Source organism: Filicampus tigris, chromosome 10, assembly GCF_054856515.1.
Source record: "Filicampus tigris isolate MCC_2025a chromosome 10, RoL_Ftig_1.0, whole genome shotgun sequence".
Taxonomy (NCBI): Eukaryota; Metazoa; Chordata; class Actinopteri; order Syngnathiformes; family Syngnathidae; genus Filicampus; species Filicampus tigris.
The window spans coordinates 23,065,336-23,081,943 of record NC_141226.1 but is presented as its reverse complement, the minus strand read 5'-3'; the positions used below and the strand labels follow the sequence as shown (position 1 = coordinate 23,081,943).

The following is a 16,608-nucleotide window of genomic DNA, read 5'->3' as shown; positions in this document are numbered from 1 at the left end:
TCACTACTGTTCATATTACTGCTTTGAATCTTGATTCCCTGCGTTAGATTAAGGTGGTGTTTTTTCAGCGTGTAGGGGAAGTAATATAATTCTCATGTTTTCCCTAAAAACAATCAGAGAATACACGAAGAGTGAAATGTTTTTCTTTTATTGGCAAGGCATACAGTTATAGTTGGAAGGAGGGCACAAACACCCGCAGTTAAAACAACAGAGAGATTGTCAAAGCTGTGGTAATCGTTCCTAACCCATACATCATCAAGAAGAACAGATTCTCATTCAACGTGACCATTTTGGACCATAATCTTCACTGCGGATGAACAATATTAGTTTGTTAGTGTGTCATGACAACAGAGGAAGACAGCAGAGGGGAAATGCTTCGGAAAACCGCAGCATAAAACTGCCAACTGGCTATTTTCATACCAACAAAACATGAAAATGAGTAATGACGCTTGTGTGCGTGTAATCCGCAGACATCAACAGTGGAGGAGGGAAAAAAAAAAAAAAAAAAAAAAAAAGCAGAGTAACATTTGAAACCTATCCTGTAAGTAACATCATACTACAAATGAGAACTAAACCTTGCACTAATAAAATCTACTTTTCCATTGTGTCTCATAGCCAATATGGAAATAATAAATAAACTGTACATGGAGCAATGTGAGGGAAATGTACAAGAATAAAAACACACACAGAATCCTCGTGCATGTTGTGCTGGTTACGAAGCTATTTCGATAGACCTTAGTTTTTCAAGGCATCCTGTAGTGTCGGTCTGTCTTTGTTGTGCTGTCACTGGTGGCAGAAAGCATTGCACATGTTTTCCTCCAGAATGTCGGTGAGTACTATGGCCAGAAAAAAATGAAGGAAAAGTCCCAGGTGAGAAAATAAGGCTTAAGAAACAAGAGAAAAGAACCATGAAGAATTGACACATTGAACAGGAGTGATTTGTGCTCTAACAAAAACGCTTTTGTGGTCTTTATACTGTTCATATTTTGTCGTCAAAGTTGTGCATCAAATACAGAAAAAAAAAAAAAAAAAAAAAAAAAAAAAAGAAAGTCTTCCGTCCCAAAGTCCAATCTCTGACAGCTGTAGTGGCGTAGCCCGGAAATTCCACTCAACTACCAACCAGTCACATTATACATATCATGGAGGTACACAATTGTAAATTGTACTATACAAAGTGCTTTGGTTTTTATTAGCAAATACATCTTCAAAAACAAAACAAAAAAAAGTCCACCCAGTCATTCACTCTCACATAGAAAAAGACATCACCGCTTTAAGACATTATCAGTTACAGTTTGAATAGGAGACACTGGGGTCAGATTGGCACACGAGGTGCTACAATCAACCAACTTCATCAGTTTGGCGCTGGTGGAAAGTAGCCTGTGGCAAAATGGAAACTACAGTACGGGATGTGTCATGCTTGCCTGGCACTTGTTTTGTCATTGACTTATGTGATGAAGAGCAAAATATTGATTAACGGGGGTGGGGGTGGGGGTGGTGGTGGTGGTGGAGGGGGCCTCACTTGTTTTGTTTTTATCGTTACAAAGATGACTAATTTAGTATATAAACGCACCGTTGCTCTCAAAGTCACGAGAGTGACCGTGGCCGATAGAATGAAGCGTTTTAGGCTGCGCGGGTAGCATTTCAGTCAAAAGCCTCCATGTGCTCGTGGTTTGAATCAAAGCCCTTCCAAAACACAAATAGGGGGGGGGCTACGAGTCATGAGAAAATAACAAAAAGAAAAAACTCTAAAGTGCTTTAACTTGAAGGCAAACCGATCAAATGGGTGGCGGCTATGTCAACGATGCAGACAGGTGACTTCGAATAAAAACAAAACAAAGTTGAAATAGTAACAAAGCAGAAACCTGTCTGATATTTTTTTTTGGGGGGGGGGGGCATGCGGGGTGACAGTGGAACCCATTTTAAAAGGATTTACCATTGCAGGCCATGCAAATACTAATTTCATACCAGAGATTAAGGACTACTTTTCAACACTAGGGGGCACCATGTACACAGACCACATTTACGTGGCTGTTATTTCCTGGATGTGTTGACACACTTTGATTTCTTCGGATTTTCAAGGAGACCAGTGGTGTGATGTCAAGGCCAGCCAGGCCTTGTCTGTTAGCCTAAAACCGCCGTACATTTACAAACTAAATTGTAATATTTGTTTGTTGTCGCGTTTCTCTTTGCTGTACTTTCCAGGGTGTATGTGCATGTTAGTTTTTTGTCCAATCACATTTTAGCCTCTTTGTGTTGCTAACGCTGTATAAAAAAAAAAGGAAAAAAAAAAAACAACCTAAAGTTGGGCAATTTAACAAAATATTTGAAGTTTTGCTGTCAGGAAAATTGGCTTTCCCGCACTTAAAAACAAAGAAATAAGACTTTACAGAACTGCTGGATTGTCCCCCAATTTAAAGATATAAATAAAAACAACTCATCAAATTGTTTTGGCGCAAGCAACTTGCTTGCTTTGTTGTGATAATTGTTGCCACAAATGTAAATAAATTAGATTTTAAAGTTCCAACTTTAAAAATTAATGTTTTAGCCCCCAAAAGTTTTTTTTTTTTTTTTTTTACAGTGTATAACAACCTAATCTGCCCAGGGCCTTCCGAATCGGAAATGTAGGCCTACGCGTCTTATACTGTATTAGCAATGTAATTCTTTCTTTAACCAATCAGATATCAAATTCATCTTCCCGAGGCCAGTCAACTGTCCCCAGATGATGTCAGAATTTGTCCGTCCAAAACGTGTTCAGTCAACTTTGGCGAGCTGCAATCGCGAGTGTGTTAAATAATCAGCATCTCTGGTGACTATGGAGCATTTGATCATTTTTTTTCATATTTTTGTCATTATATAAATAAATTCTTAACTTGTCCAGATGATGTACGTGGTAGTAATATTGCGTTTTGGTATCGTGACGGTGGCGCTATTAAGCGGTGGATTAGCCGCTGTCCTGTGAAAAACACTTATCTCCAATTTTGGAAACTTTTGAAATTTTCACTTTAATGCGATGTCTGTAACGCAGAAACGTGATTTGGGTAAAAATAAACAAAATGGAAAAAAAAAATGGAGATAAGTGTTTTTCACGTGACAGTGACGATAAGTCACTCAAGGCTCATGTACCAAATGCATCGCCCGCAACCGAAGGATACGCAAATAGAGGTAAGAAGCTGGACGCGGCGGACAATGTGGAAAAAAAAAAAAGTCGGTGCTGTTTGACATGTCATTCATTCTAGTCATATTCTTCTTCCAATGGCTGACAGGAGTCACTCAAAATGTCTGCTACGTTTTCAGGCTCCGACGATCTTGCAGCAGTTTGACAACACTGTTGAATGACTAGTTTGGCAAAATGTCTTGCAAAACAGACCCCCCCCCCCCCCCCCCCCCCCCGTGGTTTGTCACAAAACCTCTTCAAGTATCCTCAGCCAAGTTCAAGTTGAATATCTAATCAAGCTGACGTGATTTGTGTTTTTCATGCCATTCGCCACTTCCTCACCATCTTTAAAAAAAATAAAATAAAAAAAAAACACTCAAAAAAGAGGAAGACAATTCATTAGTGGTGGAACCTAATCTGACTGGTATTTCTTGTCACATCGTCTCTGCGGATTATCCAGTGCGTCTGACTGACGGAGCAGAAACTGCCTGTCAGAAAACACGGATTCGGGTCCTCTATTGGACTCCGTCTCGCTCTCTGTCTTTAGTGCAATCGTCTGCTTCAACTTGCAGACCTCCTTCACAGCTGCACCCAAGTGCTCCTCATGCCGAGGCTGGCTGTCACAGCGCCTGCGCAAACCAAGGTTGAACTTGTGTGTGGGCCAGGGGAAGCGGAGTGACAGCGGATGAGGCACTGAAATCAAGATGAAAAATAAACATCCCCCCCCCCAAAAAAAAAAAAAAAAAAAAAGGGGCGAAAGGAACTTGGGATGGCTGCTATGTGTCGAGTCGGATATCCGATCCCGTGTCCGTCCCACTTTCTGCTGCCGTGTCTTTATCGGAGTGTGCCGAAGACGTCCTGGTTGCATCGGCGGCGATGCTTTTAGGGAGCGGCCGAGCAGATACGGCATCCAATCCTCTGCCAGAATCCGTTGTGGATGCGTCGGTCTCTCTGTGACCTCCCTCTTCCTCAGGCAGGCTCTCCGATTCCGATTCTCCCTCTTCCTCCTCCAAGGTCAGCTCGAACTGGAACTTGTCGATGGATGCCGTGCCCGCGCAGAAGCCCGCAGCTTCTCCAGCGACGCCGCCTTCTTCCGGGCCTTCGGGATTCGGTGAGGGACTGCGGGGGATCATGCTCTGGTACCACTCTCGGTTATCCTCCAAGGTGTCGAGGATCTCTTGCGCATCGGGGTGAACGAGGTCAGCCCACGTTTCCCAAAGAGGGTGGACGATGTAATCGATGAAACCCACCTGAAATATAAAACGCCAGATGAGCGGGATCCCTCGCACGCTTTGCCTTTTTATAGACGTTTTCAATATGATGGAATTTTGGCACCACTAGTAAACAAACCGCTCAATGCCCGCTTGACCGAGGCGGAGCAATTGCCATACCAGGGGTACACGATGATTTTAGTTTGGATCAGTCGAAACGATGAACTTATGTGAGGTACTTTGGGACGGAATGAGTCTAAAAATAATTGGGTTCAAAAAGGGACTGACCTGCTACTTGGGTCAATTTGACCAAACTCGGACAAAATGACCCCATTTTTGGGGCTGTTTAATGCAAAACAACTGAAAAGGTTGAGAGTATATTGACTGATTGAATGTAACGATTAGATTTTTGATTTTCAGTTCATTTTGATTTTTTTTTAAAAATTGCTACCATGCTTGTCTCGATGCGCTAGTGTGGTTCTGCAGCCATCCACAAACGCAACATGCAATGACGTTTGGCGCAAAAGCATCATTTGATCCCTACACGTTCAAAATGCGCTATGCATCTGGAATGAAAAAAAGTTTCAAGACATTTTCTAGATGAATTTAATGAACTCAATTTTTCGATGAATCGAATCAATTAATCAATTAATCGGGGCAAATAAATTTCAAAACGATTAAACATTGAGCCAAATAGTGGATCGGTCCCCTTTTGACTCAAATTGGTTTATTTTTGACCCATGAAAATGCAAAGAATGCAAAGTCTGTGTAACGTGACAATATTTTTTGTAAATTTGACGCACGCCGAAAAGAGTTTTATCAACATCCTTGCCAAATTTGAACGATTAAAAAAAAAAAAAGAGCCGAGTATACAACGTGAGGCTTCAAAATCGACCGCTAATCAAATCGCGCTTCTACAACCTAGAAAAATGGATGCCACTTCAGCATCTTTCTCACAGAAAGCATGTTCGGGCTGCGAAAATACAGTAGCTAGAATATACCACACTGGCTCGTCACGGAGCTTCTATTCATTTCGACAACGAGGCACTCTAAAACAGCCACACCAGCATGAAGCCTCATTTCACAAGCTGGGCTGATTGAAAAATGGAAATTCAGACACATGACTATTGAGGGACTGGCTGATTAGGTGACTTGGGGGGGGAAAAAAAAAAAAAAAAAAAAAAAAAAACACAAATTTTTGTCATCATTTGAGTTCAGGTCGCTCACTTTTCTCCCACACGGATTTTATGAATTGGTCTACGGCGGCCATATCACCAACGGGACTTTACCTGTGTCTTCTCAATGGAGGCATTGTGTTTGTCACACATGGGGCTGATCTCCATGCCCTTGTCCCGCTCCCTGTCGCCTTGGGTGAAAAACTCCACCATGATCCGATCGGTCCACTGCCGGTACAACTCGAGTGACTTGGTGGGGTTACTCAGGTCTGCACAGTGCACCATGTTCTGAAGGACCTGCAGCGACACACTCGGCATCATTCAAGTGTCGAATGGAAGCAAGGGCCCTAAAAAACATTTTGGCCCGACGGGAGAAACGGACCCTCAGATAATCCGAATGGCAATCAAACGTTACGACAGGACAACATGAAACGCCAAAGGAATGAAAAAGTTGCTTATTTTTAAGGGAAAAAAAAAAAAGACAATGTTTTGATAAATCGAGACTTCTTAGAGCAAAGAGTTATTAGAATTATCCTTAAGAAAAAAAAAAGACAATCTTTTGATAAATCGAGACTTCCTAGAGCAAAGATTTATTAGAATAAATTCATCTTTGTTTTCAAGAAAAACAAAAAAATCTTTTTTTCCCTCACCTGAATGCGGTCCGAGTAATTGTCGAGCAGCAGGACACCTAAACTGGTGACCTTCTTGGTCTCGACCATGGTTTTGAGGTCCGCCAGCAGGTTCATGTGTTTGGACATATCAGTGGCTAGCACCTGTTAGGGCAACCGCCACCGCGCGCCAATGTTGTCACACGTTCTCATTTGAAGACAATTAAGATGCCACCGGCTCAAATAAACTCACCATGTCAATGACTAATTTGCGTAGCGAGTGTCTCTGTTTCTTGCTGAGGTTTTGAAAGATGTCGCAGTTGTCCTCTTGCAGAAGCTTAAAGCCGACAGCCAGGTGGTGATTCTCCAACACGGACGCGTCGTTGTACATCAGGGCAAGCTCGGAATCTGAGAGGGGGGGGGGGGGAGCGTTTGACGACTCCAACGTGGTGTTCGTGCGACACGCAACGTCGCTTGCGGAGCTTTCGTGTGGCAAACTCACTTGTGTTGATGAGAAACTGATTGGAGACTCCGGGGTGATCCACATCATGGATGGCGCTGGCAAAAAGAGCGGCGAGGATCTCCAGATCGGTGAACACGGCCTTCAGCAACACACACACACACACACAACGAGGGACACGATCCATTTCAAGGCCACCGATGGTTGTTGTTTCTTGGTAATGCGCCCCCGTTTTGGCACGGCGCCCGTCTACCTCTAGCGCGGGGGTGGAGAGTAGCACGTGTGTGGACTGGGCGACGTCGGCGGCGTGGATGTTGTTGTGATAGGCCACGTCTGCGTGGTAGTGATCCTCCAAAGTCATCATGAAGGTAATGAAAGTGTCTACGGGAATCTTGAAAGACTTGAGCAGGTCGCGTTCCTGAGACAGAAGGCCAGGGACAATTTCGTTTTTTTTTTTTACAAACAACGCAACGTCGAGCGGCGCTGACTGACATTGAAAAACAATTCAAATGCATTTTTTTCTCCCCCCCTCAATATCGCAATTGTGATTTCATATGCGACTATTTTCTCTCTTTCTGTGTATTTAAAAAAAACATTTCAATTAAGAGTGGTTATCTTACTACACACCTTGACTTTGCAGTCTTTTAAGCATTCACGCGACCGCTTCATAAAATTCTGCCAAACAAGTGTCGCGTAAAGTCAGTAAGTCCGTTTACAACAATAAAACGGGTCAACACATTTTTTACAATTTTTTTTTAACAGAGATGCAAGTCAACTTTTCTAGAGGACTTTTTTTGCGCTGATTCATAATGAATGATAATAATAATAATAATAATAATAATAATAATAATGTAACAATACTATATATATAATATAGCAATATATTTGGTAATATTTATGAATGAAGGGTTAAGTTGATTTTGTTTTCCTGAAATGTCATAGATTTGAATGACAACACACGGTAAAAATCCATGACGCGCAAGCTTTCACAAGTCAAACTTAAAAAAAAACCTGAAAAAATATGACAAAAACCTGACATGCTAGAAAAAAGACATTTTTGCATTCAGCGTCAAAAACACACTTTTAGTGACAAGACATTGAAATGAACAAGGACTTAAAGAAAACAAAGCGATCTTATAATTTTTTCCATTGGCTGTGCATAAAAAAATAAAACCTACCAACATCCCGAAATTAATTTTTTTTTTTTTTTTCCCTCCAAATTGCAGCTTTTGTGTTTTGGAAAATTGCCTTGTACCACATGCTGATTTGAATTCGATGAATTCTTACCTGGAAAATGGTGTACATGGTGACCGTGAGCGGACGATTCCCAGAATGCTCGGAGACCTTAAAGATGTCAATTCCCCATCTATTGATATCCTCCAATTCCTGCGCACAAGCCCACACGTGGATTGGAAAAAACAAGCAAAGTGTAGAAACTTGAGCATCGCAGCGTTAGCACAGCAGTCGGCCGCACCTTGGCGAGAAGACCTTCCTGGGTGGCGTTGACCCCAAAGCGAGGGATGGTGGAGGCTGCGAGGCTGGGGCTGTGAGTGGGCTTCTTCACACCGCTGATCTGGGACATGGGTCGCTTCTTCTTCTCTTCCTTGGTGGGGGGAGCCATGATGTCCATGTCATGCTGCTTCTCTAACAGATGCACACGAGACAAAAGGTCAAGTGGCGCAGTTAACCGGCGCATTTGCGTTATTCGCATTCTGAATAACCAAAAGACACAATTATCTTTTTTTTTTTTTTGCATTCAGACAAGTAAATGATTATGCAAAGCGGAGGGAAATTACCTAGGAAGGTACTTGAGATGAACTCGGAGACCTGGTTCCCTGAGCGGCTGGTCTCTGACAGCTGGCTGAGTTCTCGGTTCAACATCCTCTTGAACTGGACGCGGCACGACAGAGCAAAGCCGTCAGCCAAATCTCACAGCGCATCACCAAACAAGAATCTCACAAATAGCGAGCTGCTCTCAATTGAATCGCATATTAGCTTACTTTGTGTGAAATCGGGTTTCGCTGAATACTGTTGTATGGTTAACTGTACCTTCTGCCATCTAGTGGAAGAGAATAGAATTGCTCTGCTGTCACTATACATCACTGGCATAAATGAGTACGTACTAATTTGGTGTGTAGAAATATGATTGATGACGACAACTTTGGGCTTCCCCGTGCTCAAAGGCACAACATGGGCACGCGAGACATCTACCGACAGGATACGCCACATCCTACGTCATGAGTGGATGAAACATCAACCGGTGTGCCAATTTCACTTCATTGGTCTGAAAATGATTATTTAATTTTTTTGGGGGGGGGAGCATATTTTCCTGCAAGTATATCAACTTTGTGTTCAACTAAACAGGCCCAGATTTCACATAATGAGTAAGTGAATTTGTGAGTAAATCAAGGCCAGATCATCACACTTTCTGTCTTTCATGAAAAAACTTTGTGATATTTTGAATGGCAGTGCGCAGTTAGCCTTTTTGTGAGCAAATGATCACCCTCTTGCATTCAACTGCTCCTCACCATGGTGCACAGGAAAACTACTTATCCAAACTGTCAAAACTCTGCTTGAGGTGAAACCCAATAAAGTGTAAGCGTTGACAAGAATGAAATAGCCAACAGCAACACAGAACACACACACGCGGCAAAACGGTAAAACATTCGTGCCTATCGCTCGCCATAATATGCAATGAAATACGAGGCTAATCTAAAAGAATTGAGGAAGCTGAATCCGTAGTCAGCCTGACATCCCGAAAACAGCATCTCTCCTTTATTTACGAAAGCAGCAGTCCCCTCTCGTCAAGAGTTTATTCACCAGTCCTGCCCTCTTACCTGAACGAACATCCACGACTCCGAGATGAAAGGATCCACTTCTGGCATTTCAGCGCAAAATCAAGCATGGGCGCGAGAATTGAAATCAAGCGTGCGAGCTGAGCTTTGTGGTCGTTGTCTGCCACTGCCCTGTGTGCCTCTTCACTTCTATCCCTGAGGCAGAAGCTCCCGCGAGCCCCTGGCAAAGCCTTGCTCACTACGAGCGACGGTCCAAGAAAGATAAAAGGAGCTCGAAGCACTGTGGCAATGTTGTCATCCACTTTCCTTCCCAACTCTCCCTCATTTACTCCGGTACTGCCTGCCGCCTGCTCTCGCGTGCGCGCGCGTGTGTGTGTGTAAACAGTGGCAGAACGAGTTACTCTAATCCACGCCTCCCTCACAAAAAAAAGGTCTAAGAATAGCTGCCAATCCCGCAAGTGCTGCAGCGGAGGCCAGGAGAGCCGCGGCGCTCTCATTGGTCGAGAGCGACACAAAGTGGGAGGGGCCGGGCGTGTTGGCGCTGGAGGTTGTGAGATGCACCATGTGCACCAAGTTTGAAGATGAGATGAAGAAAATTATTGAAAGAGAAAAAGTGCGGGAAGGGGAGGGTGGGGGTCAGTTCATTCATGAAGCCCAAAATAAAAATAGTACGTCACGTACCATAATAATGTGAGGACACTGACCATCATCATCTACAGGAAAGCATAATATATATATATATATATATATATATATATATATATTTTGGAAAGTTTTTTAATTTTAGAAAATGAAACATAAGAAAATGTAAAAAAAAAAAAAAAAAATGGAGATAAACAGTGTTTCAATAAAGGTTTGGAAACACTGTTTCCCGATGCATTGTCACCATAGTATATTGTCGGTGTCATGTGAAAAACACTCATCTCAATTTTTTTTTTCATTTCCTTATTTTTACATGAATGGTGTTTCCGCGTTACGGACGTCGCATTAAAGTGAAAAATAAAAAAGTTGCCAAAATTGGAGATAAGTGTTTTTCACAGGACAGCGCCGATATTTGTGACTTTTGAGAAATCTTACAGCGCACCACCAAACAAAAATGCCACAAAAAGTATACATACATGTCTTCATAGTGCTATAAATCAATTAAAAAAAAAAAAAAAAAAAAAAAACATGACAACCACATGACAGTCACACGAACTGAGGTCTCCACAAAACGCTTCTCGGGGTCACTTTGATAAAGTTGTCATTGATGCAGAAACAATGCTCACTTAGTGTCAGCATTTCCCCGCCCCCCCCCCGCGGACTGATGCTGCTCATTGACTGAGGGAAGAAGCCCAGGACGCCGCCACGTGAGCAGTCGGCCGTAAGTAAGCGGGCAGGCGATATACAGTACGTGGCAAACGTATGTATCCGTGATAGTATGAAGAGCCCGTGTTCGCTGAGTGGGCGGTCTAATTGTGGCATCACGTGATTGGGAATGTTGGAGCTTGGGTGTGGGGAAAAAGGGAGGCGGACCAAGTGGTGGGGGAAGAAGGGAGAGGGACGCATGGGGGTTGGGGGGGGAAAGGATGGATGCAGGGGATGCCGTTTCATCCTCATTCACATTTTTCTACACGAGTGGGGGGTGGGGGGGGAAGGGTGTGTCTCCATTTGCATGCACGAAAGCCTCCCGCTCATTCATTCATGGAGGAAATCGCCTTCTATTTCCATGCGACACTGATGGATGCTCTTATGGCTTTGTTGAGGCAACAGTGAACATCACATGCCATTCCCGGACTTTGCAAAACACTGCGGATCACTACAATTTGGCCATTACATAGCTATACACAAAGATAAACATCAAATATAAAGCGGGATAAAGCTTTAAAAGTGGCCGAAACGTGCAGGTTCATGAATTTTATTTCAACTTTTGTTGAAGAGGCAAGAATATGCTCCCAGCAGGCCCACTCGTTGAAACACGGAATTTTGGTTAATATTGCGTTTGGAGAATAAGAGTTAAGCAGCAAAATGCACCCGTTTTCAGCCGTCTGTGTGGGCGGCCATTTTGTCACTTCTGTTGACTGAAAACGACATCACAGCTGCTCACGACGACCAATCACAGGTCAGCCGTGATTGGGCGTTACCTGAGCCCTGAGCAAGTTTTGATGTCATTTTCGGTCAAGTGACAGAAGTGACAAAATGGCCGCCCTCAGAGATGGCAAAAAACGGGCGGATTATAACTCTTATTCCACAATGGCAATATTTCTCAGAATGCCTTGTTTCAACTAGTGGCCTTGCATAGACCATATTCTTGAAAAAATGTGCTTTTTTTTTTTTTTTTCCCCACAGCGCAAACCCTCCCTAGCGCCCAATCGTTTTTGTTATCGTTTCATTTGGCGATGGAGTGAAAAGTCAGCTTTGTCCACCACAATGATGAGTTGCTCGTAGGGTTACCTTGTTAGAGGCCATTTCGCTGACAGAGTGTCGCGTTTTCAGGGTCTCCAGTTGTTCCAGACACCAGTCCAGCTCGTCCAGAGTCTCTATGGCCAGCTGCTGGTGAGGCTCCTCTGTTCAACATTGGGACGTTATAATTGGCAAACAGTCAACACCCGCAAAGCATCCACGTATGCACTGCGATAACGCCGAATGGGCTTGTCCGTCACAACAGTGTGGCATTGCCGCGTCTATGGAATGCCATGCTCTCACGATTGTACTACGCAAAGCGCGCGTGAGCATTCGCCATCAAAAACGATTTGCCGCTCCCGTCAACTTGAAATGTGCTCATCTCTCTGTCTTGTGGTTTTCCCAACAAGGATGAAACTTGATACTGCCACTAGCCAATCGAATACAAGCACTCACCTGCCAGGCTGGTATTGCACATGGATGGCGGGTTGCTGCCAGAAGATCGCGTCCTGCGGACACAACACGCTCCAGTTACATGTTCATGGCAACGTATTTTCTTGTCACTTAAGACAGTTAAGAGACTTTTTCCCAAAAAGCACTTACTTGCTGGCTGGCCGATCTTGCTGGCCAGTTATGACAGCAAAGTTACTCCGGACTGTCCTCAGGCTGGCCAGCACCTGCCAAACAAATGAGCAAACTGTTAACCCGTCTCAAGAGAACGTTTGTTTTTCCACTTGATTCATTGAGCACTACTCTCCCCTTTGGTGCGGTTTTGGTGACATCGTTTCACGCCTGTCACGCATCTGTCGCCCTGATCTCGGCACTCAGCTCAAGAGCAATTCTGCTATGCGACTCAAGAGCCCGTTATGTTTTTTTGTCTTTTTTGCACGCCGTGGCTTTAATCTTCCAGGTTGGCGAGGACTCACCTGTGCGAATGGTGTGACAATCATGTCTTCTGTGTGTCTGCGTGAGGGGCAGAGCAAAACAGGAGACGAATTAATGCAAAACACAGCGCAGTGGACAGTAAGGGAGGCTACATTCATTGTATGTATACTGTTTATTTCATCATGAACAGTGTTTACTCACAAAATGTACAAAACTAGGTTGTAAATAATAGCTAAATGCAATCAGTGTATTTTATACACCTCTTGCATAGGTTCTCATTAGATTTAGCAAGTGTCCCTAATGTAGTGTCTGGTAAGTTTAAAAATCTATTCATAATTATCCCTTATTATCAGTATGTGTTTTTTAAAAAAAAAAAAAAAAGTAAGCATCTTGTTAAGATAAACATCATCGTACAAAGTATCGGTCTCGATGTAAATGGCACAAATTAATAAGATCTTACAGTTGACATCAAATTAGTAAGAATGCAAATGCCATTGTGCAAAATACAGGGTGTCCCAAAAACGGCCTCACTCTTAGACTGGCCATTGATGCAGCTGTTTATTGACATCATGGAGTGTAGATACAAGTCGAGTGAATTCAACTAGAGAAAATAAGATCATTTAATGTGCGAGTACATTTCTGTGACACCCTGTAGCATGAAGAACAACGTACGTACGTACCTACTTATGTACATGCACTGCTGATGGTTGGTGAGGGAACAAAACAGGGTGGATGGAATACAAGTAAGACAAACAAAATGTGGTTCCTTTTTGCTAAGAAAAAAAAGAAAAAGCCATGCACACACAAATAAAAAAATAACATGGTGTTTAGGGGAACCAAAGGTGAATTGAGTTTTATTCAGGTAAGCTTTCAGTCACTTTTGGGAAGGGGGGTGGGGGGAGTGGGAGCGGGTCGGCCAAGAAGCTGTCTAACAGGGAAGGCGGGATCGAGAGGGTTTAAGGGACGGAAATCAGTGATTGACTCAAATTTTTATCATGTTGGGCTCACCGAGATGACAACCAGTTGACTTCCCAGTGCTTCAAGCTTTCTTCCCTTTAAAAACAGACAGCCGTGAGGTGGTGAGGGGGGGGGCCCGACATTGTTTTAAAGCGGAAGTCCACCGCTAGTCGAAACACGACATTCTGATTAATATTGCATTTGTGGAATATAAGTTAAGCAGCAAAATGCATCCACTTTTAGCCATCTCGGGAGCCATTTTGTCATTGTTTTTGACATCACACACCCTGCTCAGATAATGACCAGTCATAGCTCGGCTTCAGAAAACAGGTGAGCCGTGATGTCATCTTCAGTCGACAGAAGTGACAAAATGGCCACCCCCTGAGATGGCTAAAAACGGGTGCATTTTGCTGCTTTACTCATAGTTCATATGAATCATATTGCCTTGTTTTAATTAGTGGGCCTGCATAGAACATATTCTGGAAAAAAATATGTTTGGGTTGACTTCTACTTTAAGTGCTTCGATTGTACCTGTCACTGTTTGAGGGGCAGGGAAAAAAACATGGAGACAAAAAGGGCCCCTTTTTCTTTCTGTTTGTGTTCTTGAAATGGAAATACAGCTTGTTTATTTTGATATTTTAGGACACGTTGAATAAATGACCTGTGCAGAAATTTTAGCCGTCCAATCCAAAGACTTGGGAAATAAATGTTATCTAATGAATCTTAATGTAAAGAGCAGCACATCTTTAGAACATCTATACAGATGTACAGCACAGTGATAGCTTGATTCACAAGTTGAACTTTTCCATGACTCAATTTAATCAAAACCTTTCCTAATTGAAATGAATTGGAATGCCAATTCCAATGGGGTTGCAGGACCCCAAACAGTACACCGCAATTTCTTTTGTTATGTGAAGTAGAATAGCACTTTCTTCTATGAAACATAATGAAGACAATGTAAATAAATAAACAGGTATCTAAAGTGTAATTACAGTATGTACCGTAGTATGCGTATTTTGGGTGTGTCCCTTAAGAGGAAGTCAAGTCCAAAATTTTCCACTAGTCTAAACATGGCAGTCTGACTAATATTGCGATTGTGGAATATGAATTAAGCAGCAAAATCCATTTCTGGGGGCCGCCATTTTGCCACTTGCTGTCGGTTGAAAATGACAACACGGTTGCTCAGGTGACGACCAAAGTGATTGTTCATTACCTGAGCCCTGAGCGACTGTCTTTTAATGACTCCCCTGACGTCGTAAGTGAGTCATGACGTCACACGCAAGAAGTTATTTGCCAAAGCGGCTGGGATTTTTCATTTCACTCAATCAGTGAGGTAACGTTGGTTCGTACCTTGGGGCACTTCTTAGTCAAAGAACCACTGTCGTAGCGTTCCAATTTAGAACGTAGACACCACAGCACGTGTATAACTCAGGTGCTACCCAGGCAATAAAAAGTCTGAATAAAGTTGTCATACTCTTAGAGACTTAGAGAAAAGCAGACCCGCAAGTTACCTAGCAGTCGGATGTGCAACAAATGAACTTACAAGTCGCTCGCAGCGGAGGCATTTTTCAAAGGACCTTTTGGTGACAGGTCAAAGTCCGAGTCGGAGCGGTAGAGGAAAGATTCCCGCCGCTGGCTGTGAGGAAAGTTGGCCTGTAAGACCAGACCGCCAGAGCTCGGGCTGGCCTGCGCGTCCAGGGGACTGCGCCCCACCGACAAGCCATTCTCCACATCAAAGCTGCAGACAAGGGAGAGACGAATATCGAGACAAAAAGTTATTTTTGACGAGTCGCATGACTTCACATCCAGTTCAAAATACGACAGTGCCTGCAGAGCGATTGCTCGGTACATTTGTGATGACAAAAACTGCTAAAACGGTGATGATCTCAGTTTCAACTTTTTGGGACAGTGCAGAAAATTCCAGCGACAATGGGCCACAGAAGTGAACAGTAAACACAATAGTCTCAAATAAAAATATCACAAGCTTTCATCACACTCAAGTAACAGACTTTTTTTTTTTTTTTATCTGTAAAACAGGAAAATGCAGAAGGAAGCAAAATCATTATTATACGCCACAATGAACGCCCCAAATCACACATTTGGGAGGGTGTGACAGTGTGAGGAAAGTGTCGTTGACGCCCTAAAGTACAAAAACAAAAAAATGAGACAGAATATTCGATCCGTCTGTCCTTCCATATAATGATGTAAGTTTTGCTGCAGAAAAGATTCCAGTGAATGGCCTTTAATATTGTGTTCCAGATCTACCCACAACAGGTGAAACTCTGCAATACAGTGAGGAAGTTAGTATTCTGTAAAAACCTAGGGAAATGGTCGCTTAAAAAAAAACAAAAAAACCCTGGATAGCAGGGGTGCAAACGGTGGGCAGCAATACAGCGGGGCAAGACTAAGTAATAGTGTAAACATGACTCAACAGACAACAGCTGCGTAAAGTGCGCTCAACATTGTTGAGGGTGTGAAACTTCAGGTCGTAAAGGAGAGGTAGAAAAAATATCTGAACATCATTAGGTCTGCGTGCACAAACTGAGTTCACATGAGAGTGAGAGTCTAAAAATAGGAAGACGTTCAGGCGAGGGAGACTTCCTCCTCATCCAACACGAAGCAGCTATGCCGAGCAAAGACACGGCGAGTCCCTTCTTCACAGACCGGGCTAACGTTGCTAGCATTGATCCACACTGATACACTCTGAAGGGCAACGCAATCCTTGAGCAAACATTCACAAATGTGTCGTTGCTCCATCTGGGTTAGCTAGCAGTTGTTTTTAGGTTTGGAATTACCGTAACATCAACCACTAATTTGTTAGCGTAATTGCTAGCCTACAGTGTTTAGCGTCTTAGCGTTAAGCTAGTGGACTTTGGTTAGATAAAATTACGGTATAAGGTTAGGTTGAACATTTCGGTGTTAAATATAAGATGCTTAGTTGTCTTTTGTTGTATGCTGTATATATTTCTTGTTGCTCCATG

At 43.1% G+C, this 16,608-nt stretch overlaps 1 protein-coding gene across 5 annotated transcripts in view; it reads right to left on the bottom strand.

Moving 5' to 3' along the window:
* Positions 1 to 3,375: 3,375 nt before the first annotated feature.
* The window catches only part of LOC147141405 (3',5'-cyclic-AMP phosphodiesterase 4C-like), a 46,584-nt gene continuing 33,351 nt past the window's right edge, over positions 3,376 to 16,608 (bottom strand). For all 5 annotated transcript variants that reach the window (XM_086043435.1, XM_086043434.1, XM_086043433.1 and 2 more), the window contains 15 exons: positions 15,171 to 15,365; positions 13,679 to 13,723; positions 12,712 to 12,748; positions 12,389 to 12,462; positions 12,242 to 12,294; positions 11,837 to 11,949; positions 8,405 to 8,498; positions 8,083 to 8,252; positions 7,896 to 7,994; positions 6,862 to 7,026; positions 6,651 to 6,750; positions 6,402 to 6,556; positions 6,191 to 6,313; positions 5,655 to 5,837; positions 3,376 to 4,404 (listed from right to left, as the gene is read on the bottom strand). In XM_086043435.1, coding sequence (XP_085899561.1) covers positions 3,931 to 4,404; positions 5,655 to 5,837; positions 6,191 to 6,313; positions 6,402 to 6,556; positions 6,651 to 6,750; positions 6,862 to 7,026; positions 7,896 to 7,994; positions 8,083 to 8,252; positions 8,405 to 8,498; positions 11,837 to 11,949; positions 12,242 to 12,294; positions 12,389 to 12,462; positions 12,712 to 12,748; positions 13,679 to 13,723; positions 15,171 to 15,365 — 2,080 coding nt within the window. In that variant the 3' untranslated portion in view covers positions 3,376 to 3,930. The remainder of the gene's footprint in view (positions 4,405 to 5,654; positions 5,838 to 6,190; positions 6,314 to 6,401; positions 6,557 to 6,650; positions 6,751 to 6,861; positions 7,027 to 7,895; positions 7,995 to 8,082; positions 8,253 to 8,404; positions 8,499 to 11,836; positions 11,950 to 12,241; positions 12,295 to 12,388; positions 12,463 to 12,711; positions 12,749 to 13,678; positions 13,724 to 15,170; positions 15,366 to 16,608) is intronic.